The sequence below is a fragment of the Abramis brama genome, assembly GCF_963993115.1.
Source record: "Abramis brama genome assembly, contig: SCAFFOLD_43, whole genome shotgun sequence".
Taxonomy (NCBI): domain Eukaryota; kingdom Metazoa; phylum Chordata; class Actinopteri; order Cypriniformes; family Leuciscidae; genus Abramis; species Abramis brama.
Window position 1 is genome coordinate 172,995 of NW_028156027.1, and position 18,304 is coordinate 191,298.

The following is an 18,304-nucleotide window of genomic DNA, read 5'->3' on the forward strand; positions in this document are numbered from 1 at the left end:
TGGAATTTAAAATGTGTAGGTAATATGGCTCAAAACCAGTATGATTAATTATTAATGATTAATTATTGATTATCAATTATACATTCCCCTCATTTGAGTTGATTTTGCTACAGTATGTAATATTTCATTGTAAAATTAAAAAATGAGTCTTTGCACAATTACACAGTTTTGAGATTTATTTCAAGAACAGTTACTGTGTTTAGTAAACATTTACAAGTGCGCATTTGTAAATACACCAAAAGTTAAAACAGTGTTTGAAACAGAACAGTTTTGGTGTCTACAGAATCCAGTTTGAAACTAGAAGTGAACTCAGACCTTCTTGTCTTGTGCGGGCGCTTTGGGATGAGCTGGAGAAACCAGTTTGCTGTTGAAGTCTCCTCTCCACTCGGTTATTCCCAGAAGAAGCCCTAACTGATGCAGTTTGATCAGGTGACGCGAGTTTGAACAGGCAACGTCCAGCAGGAGAGCTTTAGATTTGGCCTGACCGAGCACTTTAGAGAGCGGCTCCAAAAACACCTGCACAAAAATAATCAAAACACCAAATCATAAAAACACACACTGCAAAAAATGCTTTTCTTAGTATTTTTGTCTTGTTTCCAGTCCAAATATCTAGAAATTCTTAAATCAAGATGCATTTACTAGATGAGTAAAATGACATAAGATATTATGTCTTGTTTTCCAGGGGAATGTTGATGTTTAAAAAAATGATCTGCAAATGGGGTAAGAAAAATATTCTTAATTCAAACACAGGGCTCGACATTAAGCCTTTTCATGTGCTTGTCCTTTGGACAAGTAAATCTGTCATTCACTTGTCCGAGTAAAAAAGTTGCTTGTCCCGAATTTTTTTGGTGTGTGTCTGCTGTAAATATAATTTATTCTGAAGAAATATCCTCATCTGTGTTCAGTCAGCTCTGATATATTTAAATCTGCATATTGTCAGATTTAAATATACCCCCCCCCCCTCCCCCCAAAATCTTATTAAGTGTATGCTTCATCTTTAGTTTTAAATTTTATCAATAAATTAAATTAGAATAGCCTAATAAGATAATATAGGGCTGTTGTTACCCTAGGTAGGGCTGATCAAATTAAATCATTTACACTGAAAGTTTACAACTGCATTAAATAATGTTATGCATATGAGATCGTTTTAAATATTTTTGAATATACAAATAAGAAACGTTGGAAAGAATGATAGTTTTAAACATGAAAGTAAACCGCCAGTAGGAGGCGGCAGGCGACCGTCTTAATGAGCGAGTCATTGAGTCATTCATTCAAACGATTCGTTCAAACAACTGATTCATTCAAGAATGAGACAGATGTTTATGAATGGGTCATTGAATCTTTGACTCGGCCAATTCGTACACAACGCTGAATCATTCAGTAATGAAACATGGTTAAGTGTTGCTGTGAGATGCGTTACGGTTCTGCTGTGATCTTTGTTTGGAACTATTTTTGCTGCTGAAACAGAACAAAAACAGTCAATAATGTGTTTAAAATGTAAGTGACTTAATTTGAACTGTTTATTGAACTGTTGTATCAAAAGCAATGTCACATTTTCAGTCATACTCAAGAAAAAAGCACTCGTCCTGTGAGGTTGCTAAACTGTATCATATGTTAAAAATATTAAAACACATTTTGAATTTTGGCACTGGCAGTATGTTGTTAACTGAGTTTAATCTGAGTTTACATTTGTTTGGATTTCTCCTCGAGAGGCTGCGCGAGCCTCAACAGCGCAACCTTGTTACCGTCAGTTAGGGCTGGACGATTTTGGAAAATAATCGAATTGCTTTTTTTTTTTTAACAATATTGCGATTGCATTTAATATGCGATTATTTTTTAAGCTCTTTATCTTTTCTATTATTCAACAAAAACAAGCAATAAATCATTGTAAAATAGGGAAGGGAATCTTTAGGCACCTCATGAGCCGATACATTTTTTTTCTTTAATTGATCTTATTAATAAAACTTAAAATATTTATAATAATTATTTATAATAATTACACATTAAACAACTAAATTAATACAATTACATGTTAATAATTTTAACAAATATAGCTTCAAAACAAATAACAAAGAGGGAAAAAAATATTACAAGCAATAAGCAACTGAGTGCTTTCAGCCTATTTAACCCTCTGGGGTCTGGGCTGTTTTTGGGGCCCTTGAGATGTTCTGACATGCCCTGACATTTGTGCTTTTTTCAGTTGCTTATAAACATATTAATGGCAAAGGTGTAAATTCACTCTATAAAGCACAAACAGGGCTACAATAATATGTGAGCCACGTGTATGTACATGTTTTCATTTTTGAGAGAATAATGTTTATGCATGGATATTGAAAAAACTAAAAACTAAAATTTCTGAAATAAGGCCACAAAACACATAGTAAATATGTGTCAATAAGACTTTTGACTAATGGATGTCCTCGCCTAGAATTTTTTCTTCAAAATTATGTGAAAATAGTCTTGCTTTATTGTTCACATAAAACCATACATTGATTTAAATTGATGTAAAACAGGTTTTGCTTGGAAAGCCAATATGCGAGGGGGGCGTGAACGAGGAGTGGTTTACACCTGAGAAATACAATGTCCCATCCCACTCTGCATAATGATGAGCCATTCACTCAGGTGTGACACTGACTGAGCCACAATGCAAGGACAAAATATATATTTAGAAGAAGACTTATATTGACCATTTAAGATTTTGCTTACATCTATCTTGTAAATATGTTTTGCTATTTTATTAAAAAGGTTACAATTACAACAATAATTACAATTTCAACAATATTTCAAGTGTACTCTTTCTTTGTAAAAATAGATGATTATAAGGCCTACATTTTATCTATGTATTCATTAGTTTGAATTTAGTCAACATTGGAACAGCTAACATCTTAGTTGATGACTTATTTTTGACAAAAATAGTAATTTATATATAGAAATTGCTAAACAAAAGCTTATTTGACGTGGCAGTATATTCTACAGTAAAAACTGTTCCCAAATCTAGTCAACAAGATGTTGTCTTTCATATTTCGCCTGACTGTAAGGTTGGTTTCATGAAATATTAGGGCATATTGTTAATTTGCAGTTTAATACGTTACTTATACAAATAGCCTACATTTTATTTCAACATATTTCAGTCGATTTTTACTCATCTCAGTATAGCAATACAGTTTGCTAAAACATCATCATTCATTCACACACGCGATTTAAATTTAACTTCTGGCAAATATGAAGTTGACGATAGGCTTTTGACTCGCGATCTTCGCAGTAGGCTAGTGAACGAAATCCAGGAAATTTGTTAATGAAAAAATTATTAAAATTAAGATACAATTGATACAAAACGAAATTCGTTTTAAAGAAAGGATTTGTACTTTCTGTTTTGAGGTCTCTGTGAAAGTTTGAAAGTCTTTTAGTGCTTTTTTTTTTAGAGCGCTTGCGTCCATAATGGAGAACTGCCACGTAATATTGTTTTTTGCCAGCTGTGGTAAACAGCGCGCATCTATGCCGTTCATTCATTCATAAACAGAAACCCGAGAAGGAAAAACTTACTAGTATTCCTCAGCTTGTATTCCTCGTATTCCTCATTATTCCTCACAGCGCTGCGAGACGGTGTAAACAAGTAATGTTCTGAATAAACTTGTGTTTTGGTTTTCTCGAGCTGATGGGGGCGTTCACAGGATTGCGCGGATTACCTCAGCCATTTGCGTTTGAATAGCGTGCGCTCTCCGTGGGCGGAGTCACATTACATTTGAATTAGCTCTAATGAGGTCGACTGGAATCGCTCTCTTTTAATACAGATTTCACAAGATGAGAATATTTGTTTTTTATATAAATTACTTCATTTAAAATAAGAGAATTCAAGCTTCATGCCTGTGTGTCTGTATGCCTGTTTGACTGAGTATTCACTGAGTTATTGCTCATTTTCGGACGCGTTTCAGAATGGACTTTACTGGCAGAGAGAAGGCAGAACTCGCTTCGTGTTTATTTTTCTTTATTTGGCAAAAAGCACAACACTTTGTTTTTATTGTGAGTATACACAAAAATAATACACATTTAACAATCGATTGATGTATGAAACTCCTATGGAAAATCAAAGTCAACAGAGTATTTATGAGTTTCTTTTACACTGATAAAAAAAAAGCGAGCTGGTATCGCCGGCGATACCGTCAACCTCAGGGGGTTCAGTAGGCTGTCTGAACGTTTTCATCTCTTTTGAAATTATAAGATGTGGTTTGTCCTGTCTGTTTAATAACTGACTGTGTCACATTAATTTCGCGTCATAAAAGCATTTTGAGATGCAAGTACATTTAACCACGTAGACAGAGTCGCTCACAGCCGCATGCTCAAACACTCTTTGCAAAGCGCACGGGAGTATTTGAAATTGAAAGCAGCTTCTGTCGGTGATTTTCATATTTTTAATATATAAGCCAACTACATTCCAAGACATATGATGCCTTCGTAGAACATTTGTAAGTAAAATACCGGTGGGCGAGACCGCGCACTACAAAAGTAACATCACGCAGACCGCGCGTCTCTCATATCTTGTGCAATGAAGCCTGCGAATGTCCTTGTAATTCGCTTCAACTTTTCCGAACTTTATTAAAGATTATTTCTCGTAAGGTTCGAGTGGTGTCGTGTGTGTGTGTGTGTGAGACAGAGGAATTAGAAGCAAGCAGAATACGGTTGTTTATAAAGCACACGCGTCATCACGTAGCCTGTCTATGTTTAAAAATAAGCTCAGACATAAATCACAGTGACGGATTGATTGACAGCTGCTGTCAGACTCTAAAATGGAGAGTGACTCACAGGGTCGCAAGGCGACGTAAAGTACATGCATCTGATGAGTTTTATCGAGTTGAAGTCAATAGCGCGTGCTCTCTGTAGGCATATTCATATTTTGCCGCTATGTGAAAAAAATCCAGCAAAATGCGCCGGCATGTTTGTCGACCCCGGAGGATTAACTTTAATCCTAACCATAAATTGTTATTAAAATATATATGATCACTCACATCAAGCCGCCGCTGCGGTGGTGGAGTCCATGCAGGAGGAGCAGCGTTTGGCACTGCGTCGCTTTTCAGCGCGAGCTGTGTGGAGAAGCAGATGTCCACCTCTATTGCATTAGAGAATCAATCCCGCATAAAATGCAGGTTTCACACTCACGGTCTTCCAGGCCAAGTGCATGCAAACACTGGCGCCTAATTTCCAAGTGTGCTGGAAAGCTATGCAGTCCAGCAGTGCTGTTGCAATCAGCAACACTACACCTACGCACCCTCCTGACCACTGTACTAAATAAATCTACGCTAACTTGAAGCTATCCTAACTGATGCAATACTATGCATGGTAGCTCGTACCAAGGGAGGGCATGGTGAGCTCATAACAAGGGAGGGCGTGGTGAGCTGGAATCTGCTTACGTCACCTGCCACTGCTTACTACACGTACTACCGCAAAAATCCAATAGGAAAATTCAACTGCAGTAGCCACCGTTCAACCTGAAGAGGGCAGCACTCAGACGTTTTTACACCATATATTGTAGAATTAAAACACTTTATACCCAAATGTCAAAAAAGTTACTCGAATCAATGAACAGCACTAATAAAGCCCCATTCTTACAGACCATTAACTAAAAAAAGTTGGTTTAGGGTTTAGTTACCCTTTAAAACTGCAGTAAACCAAAGACAGTCTCAAAAACAGGCTTTGAAATCGCTGGTGTTTCTGACGTCACAAACTACCTTGTAACCAATCAGATCAACGTGTGATCGTCAACCAGTGGATCTCTGAGCTGAGTGAGTGAGTGGAGGCGGGGCTCATTTGCATATTCATAGAACCGCGCATACTAAATGAGGCAAGGGTGTCGAGTTACAGTCGAGATATGCTAAGGCATGAAGATATTTTTTTCAAGGAAAAAACGTTTACATATTTTGGTGATCAAAGTTGAGTTTTAAAAGATACAATTATTGACTACAGGTGGCGCGGATGGTTCGGCGGAGGTGCCTGAAACAACAGGTGACAGACGCCGAGGAGAGGCTCTAAGACCCGTGCTTCAAGCAATGGAGAGTATTACGCCAGCAGTTAGCCCTGGGTTAACGAGGCTGTCGCCTGGAGTACCCAAGTGGAACCAAGTTGTAAAAAGGGGGCGACAGAAGCGCATAGAGGAGTCCCAACCGGGATTACGTACTGGCAAATCTGCGTTGGAACGGAGGGCAGCAAAAACTGTTGTGGGCACTGGAGCGGTAAGATACATCAAGATGATAACAACTAAAAGGGTGAGTGTCTTCGCCAGTAGGTTTTCACCTGATGTAGATGTTGAAGTATTGTGCGCTCATCTTACGCATAAACTTGGACATGAAGTATCATGCGAAAGGATTGCTACTGTAAACAGCAGATACGCATCATTTAAAATAGCTGCTGAATGCAAAGATGTTGGCGATATGTATAACCCGGAACTATGGCCAGAGGGAGCGTATGTACGGCGCTATTATGAACCACGGAGAGCTGGAACCGTGGGTGCTAACTTTAAAGCGGCTACTTTACCTTCTGCCAATACGAGTATGCCTGATAATTGCATGAGTGCCAAAGTATGATGTCGCTATGGATATACGCGTCCTATCATATTACTGCCGTGGCCTGCGCTTGGGTCAAAGTGCTGAGGATAAAGCTCGCCGTTTTATTGTTGATCAGTTGCTGGAGCACAGTGATATTCTGTGCCTACAGGAAACATTTCTTGCAATGCAGGATTTAACGGGTCTGAACTCAATCAGTGACAGCTTTCATGGTGCTGGAGAGTCTACCACTGACCTCAGTCTGGGAATACAAAGAGGCAGAATTCTAGGAGGTGTGGCAATTCTGTGGAATAAAAAGCTGGACTCAGCGATTGATGTAGTTAGACTTGGTGTGGACTGGTGTATTGCTATACGTCTGACACAGTGTGATAAGGAATTTATTATTTTAAATATTTACACTCCATATGAATGCCAGCAAAATGAAGAAGATTATGTAAATAAGTTTGCTTTTATTAGTTCCTATTTACAAAATGAGTGTTTCTCAAATATCTTTATCGTTGGGGATATGAATGCAGACATTTCAGACAACAGGTCAGTGTTTGCTAAACATTTAAATAACTTATGCACCGATAATAATTTAATACTGTCCAGCAGAGAGCTCCTGCCTGTTGATAGCTATACACATATAAGCGAGGCCTAGCACACCACGTCCTGGCTGGACCATTGCCTCACTACAGCCGATGCTCACGCATCCTTGGCACATATGGAAATTTTATACGATGTATCCACTTCTGATCACATTCCTGTAAAAATGGTGATCAGGTCTGAGTACATACCGTCAACTATAAAGTGTGAAAATAACTCAAATCATGTTTTTTTGGACTGGTCCTCTCTTACATATGAAAAAATGTCTTTGTACTATGAACATTCTGATCAATTATTGAATAATATATATCTCCCTAGAGAGGCACTCTTGTGCAAAAATGGTAATTGCACAAACAGTAAACATATCACAGATATCTCTGCTATGTATACTGCAATTGTCTCTGCTTTACTTGAAGCTAGTAAGTCTCTTCTTAAGCATAAAAAGGGAGGAAAAACTCGGCCTGGTTGGAATGCATATGTGGCTGAATTCTATGCTGAGGCTCGTGAAGCTACTAGATCCTGGGCAATGGCTGGTAAACCAAGACAGGGACCTATTTTTGAATATAAGAAGAGCACAAATGCAAAATGTAAATATGCAATACGTTTCATTAGTAAAAATGAGCAGCATCTGAGGGCAGAAGCTATGGCCAAGAAACTTTTAGACAACACAAATAATGATTTCTGGAAAGAGGTGAAACGTACAAATAACTGCAAACCCTCACTACCATGTTCAGTTGATGGAGTCCCTGGTGCAAATGCTATTGCGGAGCTCTGGCGAATGCATTATAGAAAATTGTTTAATTGTGTACAGACTAAATGTTTTAAAGTAGATAATGTTGACAATGTAAATGCAATCAAATGTCATGAGGTCTCTAAAGCTATTAGGAACTTAGCAGCTAATAAATCAACTGGCCTGGATTCTATCTCGGCTGAACATCTAAAAAATGCAAGCATAAGGCTGTATACACTTCTTGCACTAGGCTTTACTGCCTTCATGATCCATGGCTTTCTTCCAGACTCAATGATGTCTGTGATGCTGACTCCTGTGATTAAGGATAAAGCAGGAAAAGTGGGTTCCTCAGACAACTATAGACCCATCGCCCTAGCTAATATATTATCAAAAGTTGTGGAACTAATTCTCCTTGAGAGGATAAATGAATTAATTATCTCTGCAGATAATCAATTTGGTTTTAAACCAAAGCATGGTACGGATATGTGCATATATGTCCTGAAGGAACTACTAAGCAACTATAAGAGAAAAAACTCAACTATTTTTATATGTTTTTTAGATGCATCTAAGGCATTCGACCGGGTGAATCATTGGAAATTATTTAAAAAATTGGATGCAGCAGGAGTCCCTAAATACATTGTCAGAATCCTGTCATATTGGTATGCCCAACAGACCATGCAAGTGAAATGGGACAGCTGTATGTCGGCTCCTTTTCATATCAGTAATGGAGTAAGACAAGGGAGCATCTTATCCCCCATTTTATTCAATTTTTACATGAATGATTTATCAAATAATCTAAACCGAGGTAAAACTGGCTGTATGGTCGGCAGTACAGTGATGAATCATCTTATGTATGCAGATGATTGTGTGATTTTTAGCCCGAGCTCAGCTGGACTGCAGCATCTTCTTAGCATATGTTCTGCGTTTGGGGAAGAACATGATGTAAGGTACAATGATTCCAAAAGTTTTATCATGATTTGCAGAACCGCGGAAGACAGACATTTAACCTTTCCTGTTTTTAGGCTTGCAGGTAATGTTCTTAATATCTGCAGTGAAATATCTTGGTCATCTGATTACAGATCAGCTTACAGATGACGATGACATTAATCGTCAGTGCCGTATGCTGTATGTGAGGGCAAATGTTCTGGTACGCAAATTTGGTTGCTGCACTACTGGAGTCAAGTTGACCCTATTTAAAGCATACTGTTCGCCTTTGTACACTGCACACCTGTGGCTAAACTATAAAAAAGCTAGTCTTCAGAAATTGCAAGTAGCATTCAATGACGCTTTGAGGATGTTACTAAAAAAGCCCAGATCAACGTGTGCAAGTGAGTTGTTTGTGAGCACCAGAGTGGACACACTGCAGTCTGCCCTGCGAAAAGCGATGTTTAGGTTCATTTGTCGGCTGAATGATTCTGTAAATCAAGTTGTTGTGGTGCTGGTGGATGTTAGGTACAGTGCCACACGCTGCATGTCTCAGTTTTGGGAACACTGGTATAAGTGTCTTTTAAAAACGAGTCATTTGTAACTTTGTGTTGTGTATTTCGTGTTTATTTTTTTTATTATTTTTTTTATTTTTTTTATTTGTATTGTTTTTGTGTGGATGGACCATGAGTCTGAATAAAGAGATACTACTATAGCCAAGCAGCAAAACACAACGTGACTCATCCAATCAGAAATTAGCTGCCAAGTGCCAGCCTAAGGCTAATCATAAACCAACTATACAGCAGGGAGAGTGGGATCATTATGGGAATGAAGAAAGGCGCTCGAGACTAATGATATGACAGGAGACTGAACCTCTAACCCTCGAAGAATGACACTCGGCAACGGTTTTCATGACAACAACCTAGATACAGGACTTTCTCCCGCCTCGAGAGCCTCTGGTTCCCACCCACTAGACGTCTCGTCTAACATCCCAGTGATGATGGGAAAATGATCTTCGCCTAGCAATACTGGTCATACTTTACTATAAGGTTCATTAGTTAGCACTGGTTAGTTAACTACCTTAGTGAACATTGATCAATCTTAGTTAGTATTCATTTCAACATTTACTAATACGTTATTAAAATCAAAGGTTGGGAAAATGAGAAAATGATCTTCGCCTAGCAATATTTGACAAACACCACTGCAATAAATGATGTTCTTCCTCAGTGTTTCTGTTTTCCAGCACAAACATCTAAACATTTTCAAATAAAAATACATTTACTGGAGAAGCAAAATGACTGAATATATTAACAGTTCAAATATATCAGTAACTTTTTACTTAAAGCCTTCATATATAATGCATTATAAAAGTATTTTGTACGCAATCATGCCTTATAATGCATTGCATGATCCTATGAATAATAATACCCACAGTTATAATGCATTATAATACTTTTCAATTCACCCTTAGAAAGTATAATGAATTAAAACACTGACAAGCAACTAATTTCAGACGCAACAAGAAATTAGCAAATATTATAATGCATTTTAACTTTGGTTGCAATTACTTATAATAGGATATAATTATAATTATAACTAGGGCTGCATGTATTGGAAAAAACTGACATTGCGGTTTTTATTTTTCTGCGATATGAAAATCATTGAACCAGATGACTTGAATAGCTCTATTTTGATACAACAGAACAAAGATAAAATGGAAATAAACAGTGCTTCGTGTTTTTCAGGTATTTAACAGTATTCAGGTAGAAAAATGTTATAATCAGATGTAAAATAACAATCTTCACTGTATAAATTAAATGGAGAAAATCACTTTTGTAGCTTAAACTAAGATTAATTCTTTGTCTTTTATTGTTTGATGAACATTAGTGACGCAGACAGAGGCAGGTTTATTAGGCTGCTGTCACTTTAAAGGGGGGGTGAAATGCTAATTTTCACTCAATCTCCTGTTAATCTTGAGTACCTATAGAGTAGTATTGCATCCTTCATATCTCCAAAAAGTCTTTAGTTTTATTATATTTATAAAAGAAAGATAGGCTGTACCGAGTCTTTCCGGAAAAAAACGAGCGTCTGGAGGCGGGCCGTGTGGGCGGTGTGCTAAAGCTGTGCTAACCGAGCTAACAACACACAGAGACATTTGAAGCAGTTTTACTCACCGCCTGCGACCGCGAACCTTTATCATTGTGACTGCTCGATCCTTAAGCATTAGACGATCTGCAAATCCGTCGATCTGGGCTTTGTTTATAAAACAATCATCGTCGAAATGCAGGGAACAAACAGCCTTACACAGCTCCAATGATGCTCTGAAAAAACAAACTCCATCCACTAGTCCCTTAGCGCTGGGTTCTTTAGGAATCTGTGCAGGGTTGTCTTGCCCTGACAACCAAAAACCCACTTCTTTGGTGACATTGACTTCCAAAAGCTGAGCAGAGCGCTTTGATGGCGTACTGCTTTCGCTCTCTCTGTCTGGTCTACGAGTGCGCGTGCACCCGCAGAGAAGTGCCCTTAGGACCCATATAAGGAAATTCCGCCCCATCTTACGTGACACAGACCCATACTCGAAAAAAACTTTCCGAAACTTGTGACAAACCGGAAGGACAATTTTTGGCACAGAAATACTCCTTCAAACGTACAATTTAATTTTTTTAACTTTGTCCATGTTTAGCATGGGAATCCAACTCTTTAACAGTGTAAAAAACTCAGTATGCATGAAATAGCATTTCACCCCCCCTTTAAGAACTAATGCATGGATCCAATATAACGATACGCATCCGTTTCTTTCTTAATTGATTACGTTCATAAGCAACTGTGTTTACGAGGATATTGACAATGTACATTGACAATGTCGTGTGTTTGTGTCCCTTCAAGCACAAAAGGAATGCAGCTTTTTACAAATTTATTAAATGTTTAAATTAGGTTACCTTGTGTTTTACATTGAGGCATAGATGATTAGATTCAAAGAAGATTAACTCAAGCAACCCAGGTGTCTGACATTAACCCTCTGGGGTCGGCAAATGCGCCCGCGCATTTTGCTGGATTTTCTTCACATTGTAGCACAATAAACTTAAATTACTCCGTCATTTGTGGTCATACAGAAATAAAAAATATAAAAAAAGAATCTGTGATATTTCTACTTTTGTATGTGTCCACTTACAATCAAATCAAAACATTGTGCTTTTGTAAAATAAAGAAAATAAACAGGGTGTGCGTTCTGCCTCTCCGTCGCGGTGAACTTTTTTTTCTTGAGCACGTCTATAAACTGAAACAAAACTCAGCGAATACTTGTCACACATTTATGAGCCATATCCCATATATCTTTATAAACATTTAAGTGTGTACTTTTAAATGATCAGATTCAAACTGAAAACAAATATTCTCTGTTTAAGTAATTTGTATAAAACCAACAAGGTGTCCAGTATCTCAAACGCTTGCTCATTATTTTTAATTTGACCACGCCCACGCGCGCACAAGAGATTGACATGCAAATCTCCACATGGAACGCGAACGCGCTGATTACCTCAAACACAAAGCACGAAAAAACTTCACAAGTCTCTGCTTTTCGTCGTCGAGTTTGGAAGACGCGCCTGAGCTTACATTGGATTTACCACAGAAGAAGAAGAACGCGATTTGAAGACAAGAAACATGTAAGGTAGTAAATTTTTTATTATTAGTTCATGTTATTGTTGCATAAACTTCACATTGCAGTTGAACTGTTGCTAGATATATGGTCAATATTATAATATTTAGACCCGTGTTTACTGTTACTGTGTTTGTGGATATCTGCTCAAACTTAGATATGTATATGGTAATCATAATGTTTCATATTTTGGAACGCGATCGCATTTGAAAAGCAAAACGCACCAAACGGCTTCATGTTTTTACTATTATCTCATTTCATATCATCATAACGAATGGAAACATTTGAAGTAACATGATAATCAATATATTTTTCTCTAGCGTAGTTGTTACTGAAATCTTTTGGAAGATTTATAGGCTGCTATAGGTTATTGTTATTATTATTTTATGCAGCACTGCGCATAGCCTACAAGGCACAACAAACCTGGTGTTCATTATATTATATATTGTTGGAAACATTTGTGTGTGTGTGTGTATGTGTGTGTGTGTGTGTGTGTGTGTGTATTCTGTGAATTTTAAAAAGCAATTTTAACCAGAAATATCTAAAATTTATTCCCAGAATCGTGCAGGCCTATAGTTTCTTTTGATAGCAGTATGTTCTCTTTTTTTTTTCTTTTTTTTTTTCAGGGCCCAGATGCCACTGAGTCCTGCTGACTTCAACATTCACATGAGTCTCTGTATATGAACATGGTAAAGTGAAAATCAAACACCTTGGAAATGACAGGTATGTACAATGGTTTTAGGAATGGCACAAAGGTCTCTGTCTTTGATTAATTGTTTTCAATAACGTGTTTTTTTGTCATTTGTTGTGTATCTTTGGATTATGTTGTGTTGTAAAAAAATCCAAACAATCAAAAAGCCATTCTTTTTTAAATCTCCTCATTCTTTGTGCAAGGCTGCTCAGAATGACAGGGCCTGATAGCTCCTAATAGGGCCATTAGGGGAGGGTCTTTGTCTTTCTCAGGTGTGAAAGGCTTACATATTAATGATCTGATCACGCCTCCTCGCATAAAGCTTTCTTACACAAAACACGTCTTACAAATTTTAAATCAATATATTGTCTTATCTGAATGAGCAGTCAGGATGATTTTCACACAGTTTTGGAGCAAATATTCTAGGCTATGTGATACAATTTTCAAAAGTCTTGTGAAGAAATAATCAGTATGGGTTTCATGGCCTTATTTCAGTGACATCTTTTTTTTTTGTATTTTCACAAACCACGCATAAATGTCATTATCTCAGAACTGCAAACTTTTACATACATGCTGCTGATATATTATTGTAGCAGAGTTTGTGCTAAATACAGTGTAATTAGACTTTAGCCATGAAAATGTCACAAGTAACAGAAATAAGCACAAATATCAGAGCATGTCAGAACACCTCCAGGATAAGAAAACCCCTCAGACCCAAAAACAAACTTAATTTTAAGCATTAAGGCACTTAATTGATACATGTTTTCAGAAAACAAAACATATATCTTATCAAAATGAGTTTGTAATTAAAACAAAAACAAATCTGCCATTGTGGTCAGAAAAATTAACATAATCTAAAGTGAAAACCACAATTTTTCTGACCCATTGACAGATATTTGTGTTTGTTATAACTACAAACTGACTTAATTTTGATAATGTTTTCAGAAAACAACACTTTATAACTAAATAATTTTTAATTCTCAAGTTAATATCTTAATGTATCTGTTTAGACATTTGTACTGAAAACAATATGTGTTTTGTAATGCACAGTGATTTCGCTCTTTACCTGCTGCAGTAGTTCCTTGCAAATTCTGGTGGGCATCTTTGCGATGCATTCGAGCACAAACCGAGCCACGCCGCCGTACGAGTATTCATCTTCCCTGGGCGCTATTGCTGTTTCCAAACGAGAATGCAAACATGACATGAGTCCAGCATTACATCATTGGCAGAGATAATGTGTTACAGACAAGATAAACAAACCAGTGAAGACTAGGCTTGTCACAATATATCACAATACAATAATGCAACAATATGTGTCGTGGATAGTTCACCCAAAATAAAAAATTACTGTGTGAGAAAACATTCAAGTTTAGTGTCAGTACTACTATAAATAACGCTGAATATAATGTATAATAATGCAATGGTGGAATATTTGTGGGTCCTGATAATGCCAAATGTTAGCAGTAAAAGTGTCCTAGATTATTTTAAATATATCTAGTCAGTGACAGAGTGCAAACATATTCATGTGAAATAATTCTGTATTTTCAGCTTCAGTATCATGAATATTGTTATGCTGGTGTCTCTATTGTCCTGTGCTTTGGGATTAGTCCAAACCTAATCATTTACACACACAGTGCAATACCAAATTTAGCATTTTAATCAACAGTAAATTTTTTGCTAACATTTTAAAAGAAAATGAATCTTAATTCAAGACATGAGAAAAGCTCCTCCTACCTTCTTGCGCAACTGCGAGGTTCAGCGCACTCTCCATGTGATTGGCTAAGAGCGCCGTGGGCGTGTTCGGTATCCCATCAGACACCACGATGGAGACCAGGTGACCAGCGGTGCCGACCGGGTCCAGAGCCTGTGCCGACTCTGAGAAGTGCTTGTCGCTCGTATCGGTGGTGACTCTCAGCAAGACACCGGGAGAAACCTCGAGGGCCCGCAGCTCCGTCTCCCCTGGGTAAAGGATGTTCGCAGTGAGAACCAACAGAAAACATTTTTCCCAATACATTTTTATCCCCAATACTGACAAAAAATGACATCTAGATATTTACTGGGATTTTGACGATTAAAATGATTAGAGGATAAGCGTGTTTTTGTTTCTGAATCTTGTCATAGACAAGACTTTCATATTCTGTGCTGTACTTAGTTAAAGTTCCCCTGTGTTGAAAATCCAGCTTTTAATGTTGTTTATGTGTCTATGTGGTGTTTTTAATACGCTTTAAGACAAACCATGTGTAAATTCATAAGTCGACACCATTGCTGAGTATATCCTCCTTAACCCTCTGAGGTCGGCAAACGCGCGGGCGCGTTTTGCTGGATTTTCTCCACATTGTAGCACTATAAACTTAAATTACTCCGTCATTTATTGTCATACAGAAAAAAGAAATATAAAAAGGAATCTGTGATATTTCTACTTTTGTATGTGTCCACTTACAATCAAATAAAAAACATTGTGCTTTTGTAAAATAAAGAAAATAAACAGGGTGTGCGTTCTGCCTCTCCGTCGCGGTGAACTTTTTTTTCTTGAGCACGTCTATAAACTGAAACAAAACTCAGCGAATACTTGTCACACATTTATGAGCCATATACCTTTATAAACATTTAAGTGTGTACTTTTAAATGATCGGATTCAAACTGAAAACAAATATTCTCTGTTTAAGTAATTTGTATAAAACCAACAAGATGTCCAGCTTCTCAAACGCTTGCTCATTATTTTTTAATTTACCACGCCCACTCGCGCAAAAGATATTCACATGCAAATCTCCACATGGAAAACAAAACACCAAAAACACTTTACAAGTCTCTGCTTTTAGACGCGCCTGAGCTTACATTGGATTTACCTCAGAAGAAGAAGAACGTGATTTGAAGACAAGAAAGATGTAAGGTAAGAAATTCTTACATATTAGTTTGCTATTGTTGCATAAATTTCACATTGCAGTTGAACTGTTGCTAGATATAGGGTGAATATTATAATATTTAGACCCGTGTTTACTGTTACTGTGTTTGTGGATATCTGCTCAAACGTAGATATGTATATGGTAACCATAATGTTTTATATTTGAGCGCGATCGCGTTTGAATGTATCATATTTTGCAGCGCGATCGTGTTTGAATGTATCATATTTTGCAGCGCAATCGCGTTTGAAAAGCAAACGGCTTCATGTTTTTACTATTATCTCATTTCATATCATCATAACGAATGGAAACATTTGAAGTAACATGATAATCAATATATTTTTCTCTAGCTTAGTTGTTACTGAAATCTTTTGGAAGATTTATACTGCTATAAGGTTATTGTTATTTTATCCAGCACTGCGCATAGCTTATGCCTACAAGGCACAACAAACCTGGTGTTCATTATATTATATATTGTTGGAAACATTTGTGTGTGTGTGTGTGTGTGTGTGTATTCTGTGAATTTTAAAAAGCAATTTTAACCAGAAAAATCTAAAATTTATTCCCAAAATCGTGCAGGCCTTTCTCTTGATATCAGTATGTTCACTTTTTTTTTTCAGGGCCCAGATGCCACTGAGTCCTGCTGACTTCAACAATCACATGAGTCTCTGTACATGAACACGGTAAAGTGAAAATCAAACACCTTGGAAATGAAAGGTATGTACAATGTTTTTAGGAATGGCACAAAGGTCTCTGTCTTTGGATCATTGTTTTCAATAAGTGCTTTTTTGTCATTTGTTGTGTATCTTTGGATTATGTTGTGTTGTAAATCCAAACAATCTAAAAGCCCTTCTTTTTTAAATCTCCTCATTCTTTGTGCAAGGTTGCTCAGAATGATAGGGCCTGATAGCTCCTAATAGGGCCGTTAGGGGAGGGTCTTTGTCTTTCTCAGGTGTGAAAATACATATTAATGACGTGATCACACCTCCTGCATAAAGCTTTCTCACACAAAACACATCGTACAAATTTTAAATCAATATATTGTTTTATCTGAATGAGCAGTCAGGGCGATTTTCACATAGTTTTGGAGCAAATATTCTAGGCTACGTGATACAATTTTCAAAAGTCTTGTGACAATTTTTTTTTGTATTTTCACAAACCACGCATAAATGTCATTATCTCAAAACTAGAAACTTTTACATACATGCTGCTGATATATTATTGTAGCAAAGTTTGTGCTGAATACAGTGTAATCAGACTTTAGCCATGAAAATGTCACAAGTAACAGAAATAAGCACAAATGTCAGAGCATGTCAGAACACCTCCAGGGCCCAGAAAACAGCTCAGACCCCAGAGGGTTAAAGACAATAACGAGAGAACAGGAATTGCAAATTTGCTGAGATCTTAACCTTAAAATCTAAATATAATATTCTTTACCATGATGTTATGTACGGAAGCATATTTGAAATAGATTCCTAAAATTTGTTATTCTTCAATAGGCCTAAACTAGGGAATGTAGTCATTCCCAAAAATCAAAAGCAACACTTTGATAACAAATTAAATAATATTGATTGGAATGACGTTTTACAAACTAAGGATGTAGATAATAGTTGTAATATTATGATGAAAACACTCACAGGACTTAAGAAATATACAAAAACTGTTAAGTGTACACAAAAAAGAAGCTCTTTACCCTGGTTGAATAATGATATTCGGCAGTTAATGAAAAAAGGGATCTTGCATTGAAAAATTCACTGTTCACTAAATCAATTACGGACCTCCTTATTTTTAAGGGATTAAGAAATCGGGTTGTTAGGGAATTGCGCTTGGCAAAAACCACATACTTTACACAACTGATAGTATTTCTCTTTGGAAACACCTTAACAGTGTTACTAAACGTAAGCCCAGCCAACGAAAATAATAACGGAGTTGGAAGTAAATGGAGTGATTAGCAATTAAAACACACAACTCCACTCTGATTAAACCAATAACACATATGATAAACCTCTCCATTAGAGTTGGTAAATTTCCACAAACCTGGAAAACATCAGTCATAACGCCAATTTTGAAGGCTGGTGCACCAGATCAAGTAAGCAATTATAGACCAATCTCTATCTTACCAGTTCTCTCAAAGATTCTGGAAAAATTGTTGCAGAACAACTGGTTGACCACCTTGAAAATAATTTACTTATTTATCCTAAACAATTTGCATTTAGACCAGGGTATTCAACTGAAATGGCCAACTGCTACCTTTCTGAAAACATC

At 37.0% G+C, this 18,304-nt stretch overlaps 1 protein-coding gene across 1 annotated transcript in view; it reads right to left on the reverse strand.

Annotated features, from left to right (window-relative positions):
• Positions 1-222: 222 nt before the first annotated feature.
• Positions 223-18,304, reverse strand: part of LOC311077155 (uncharacterized protein) — a gene marked incomplete at its 5' end in the record, with an annotated part of 138,022 nt that continues 119,940 nt past the window's right edge. Inside the window, 3 exons of the mRNA XM_084138963.1 lie at positions 223-516; positions 14,206-14,312; positions 14,874-15,098. Of these exons, the coding sequence (XP_083995089.1) occupies positions 310-516; positions 14,206-14,312; positions 14,874-15,098 (539 nt within the window). The 3' untranslated portion in view covers positions 223-309. The remainder of the gene's footprint in view (positions 517-14,205; positions 14,313-14,873; positions 15,099-18,304) is intronic.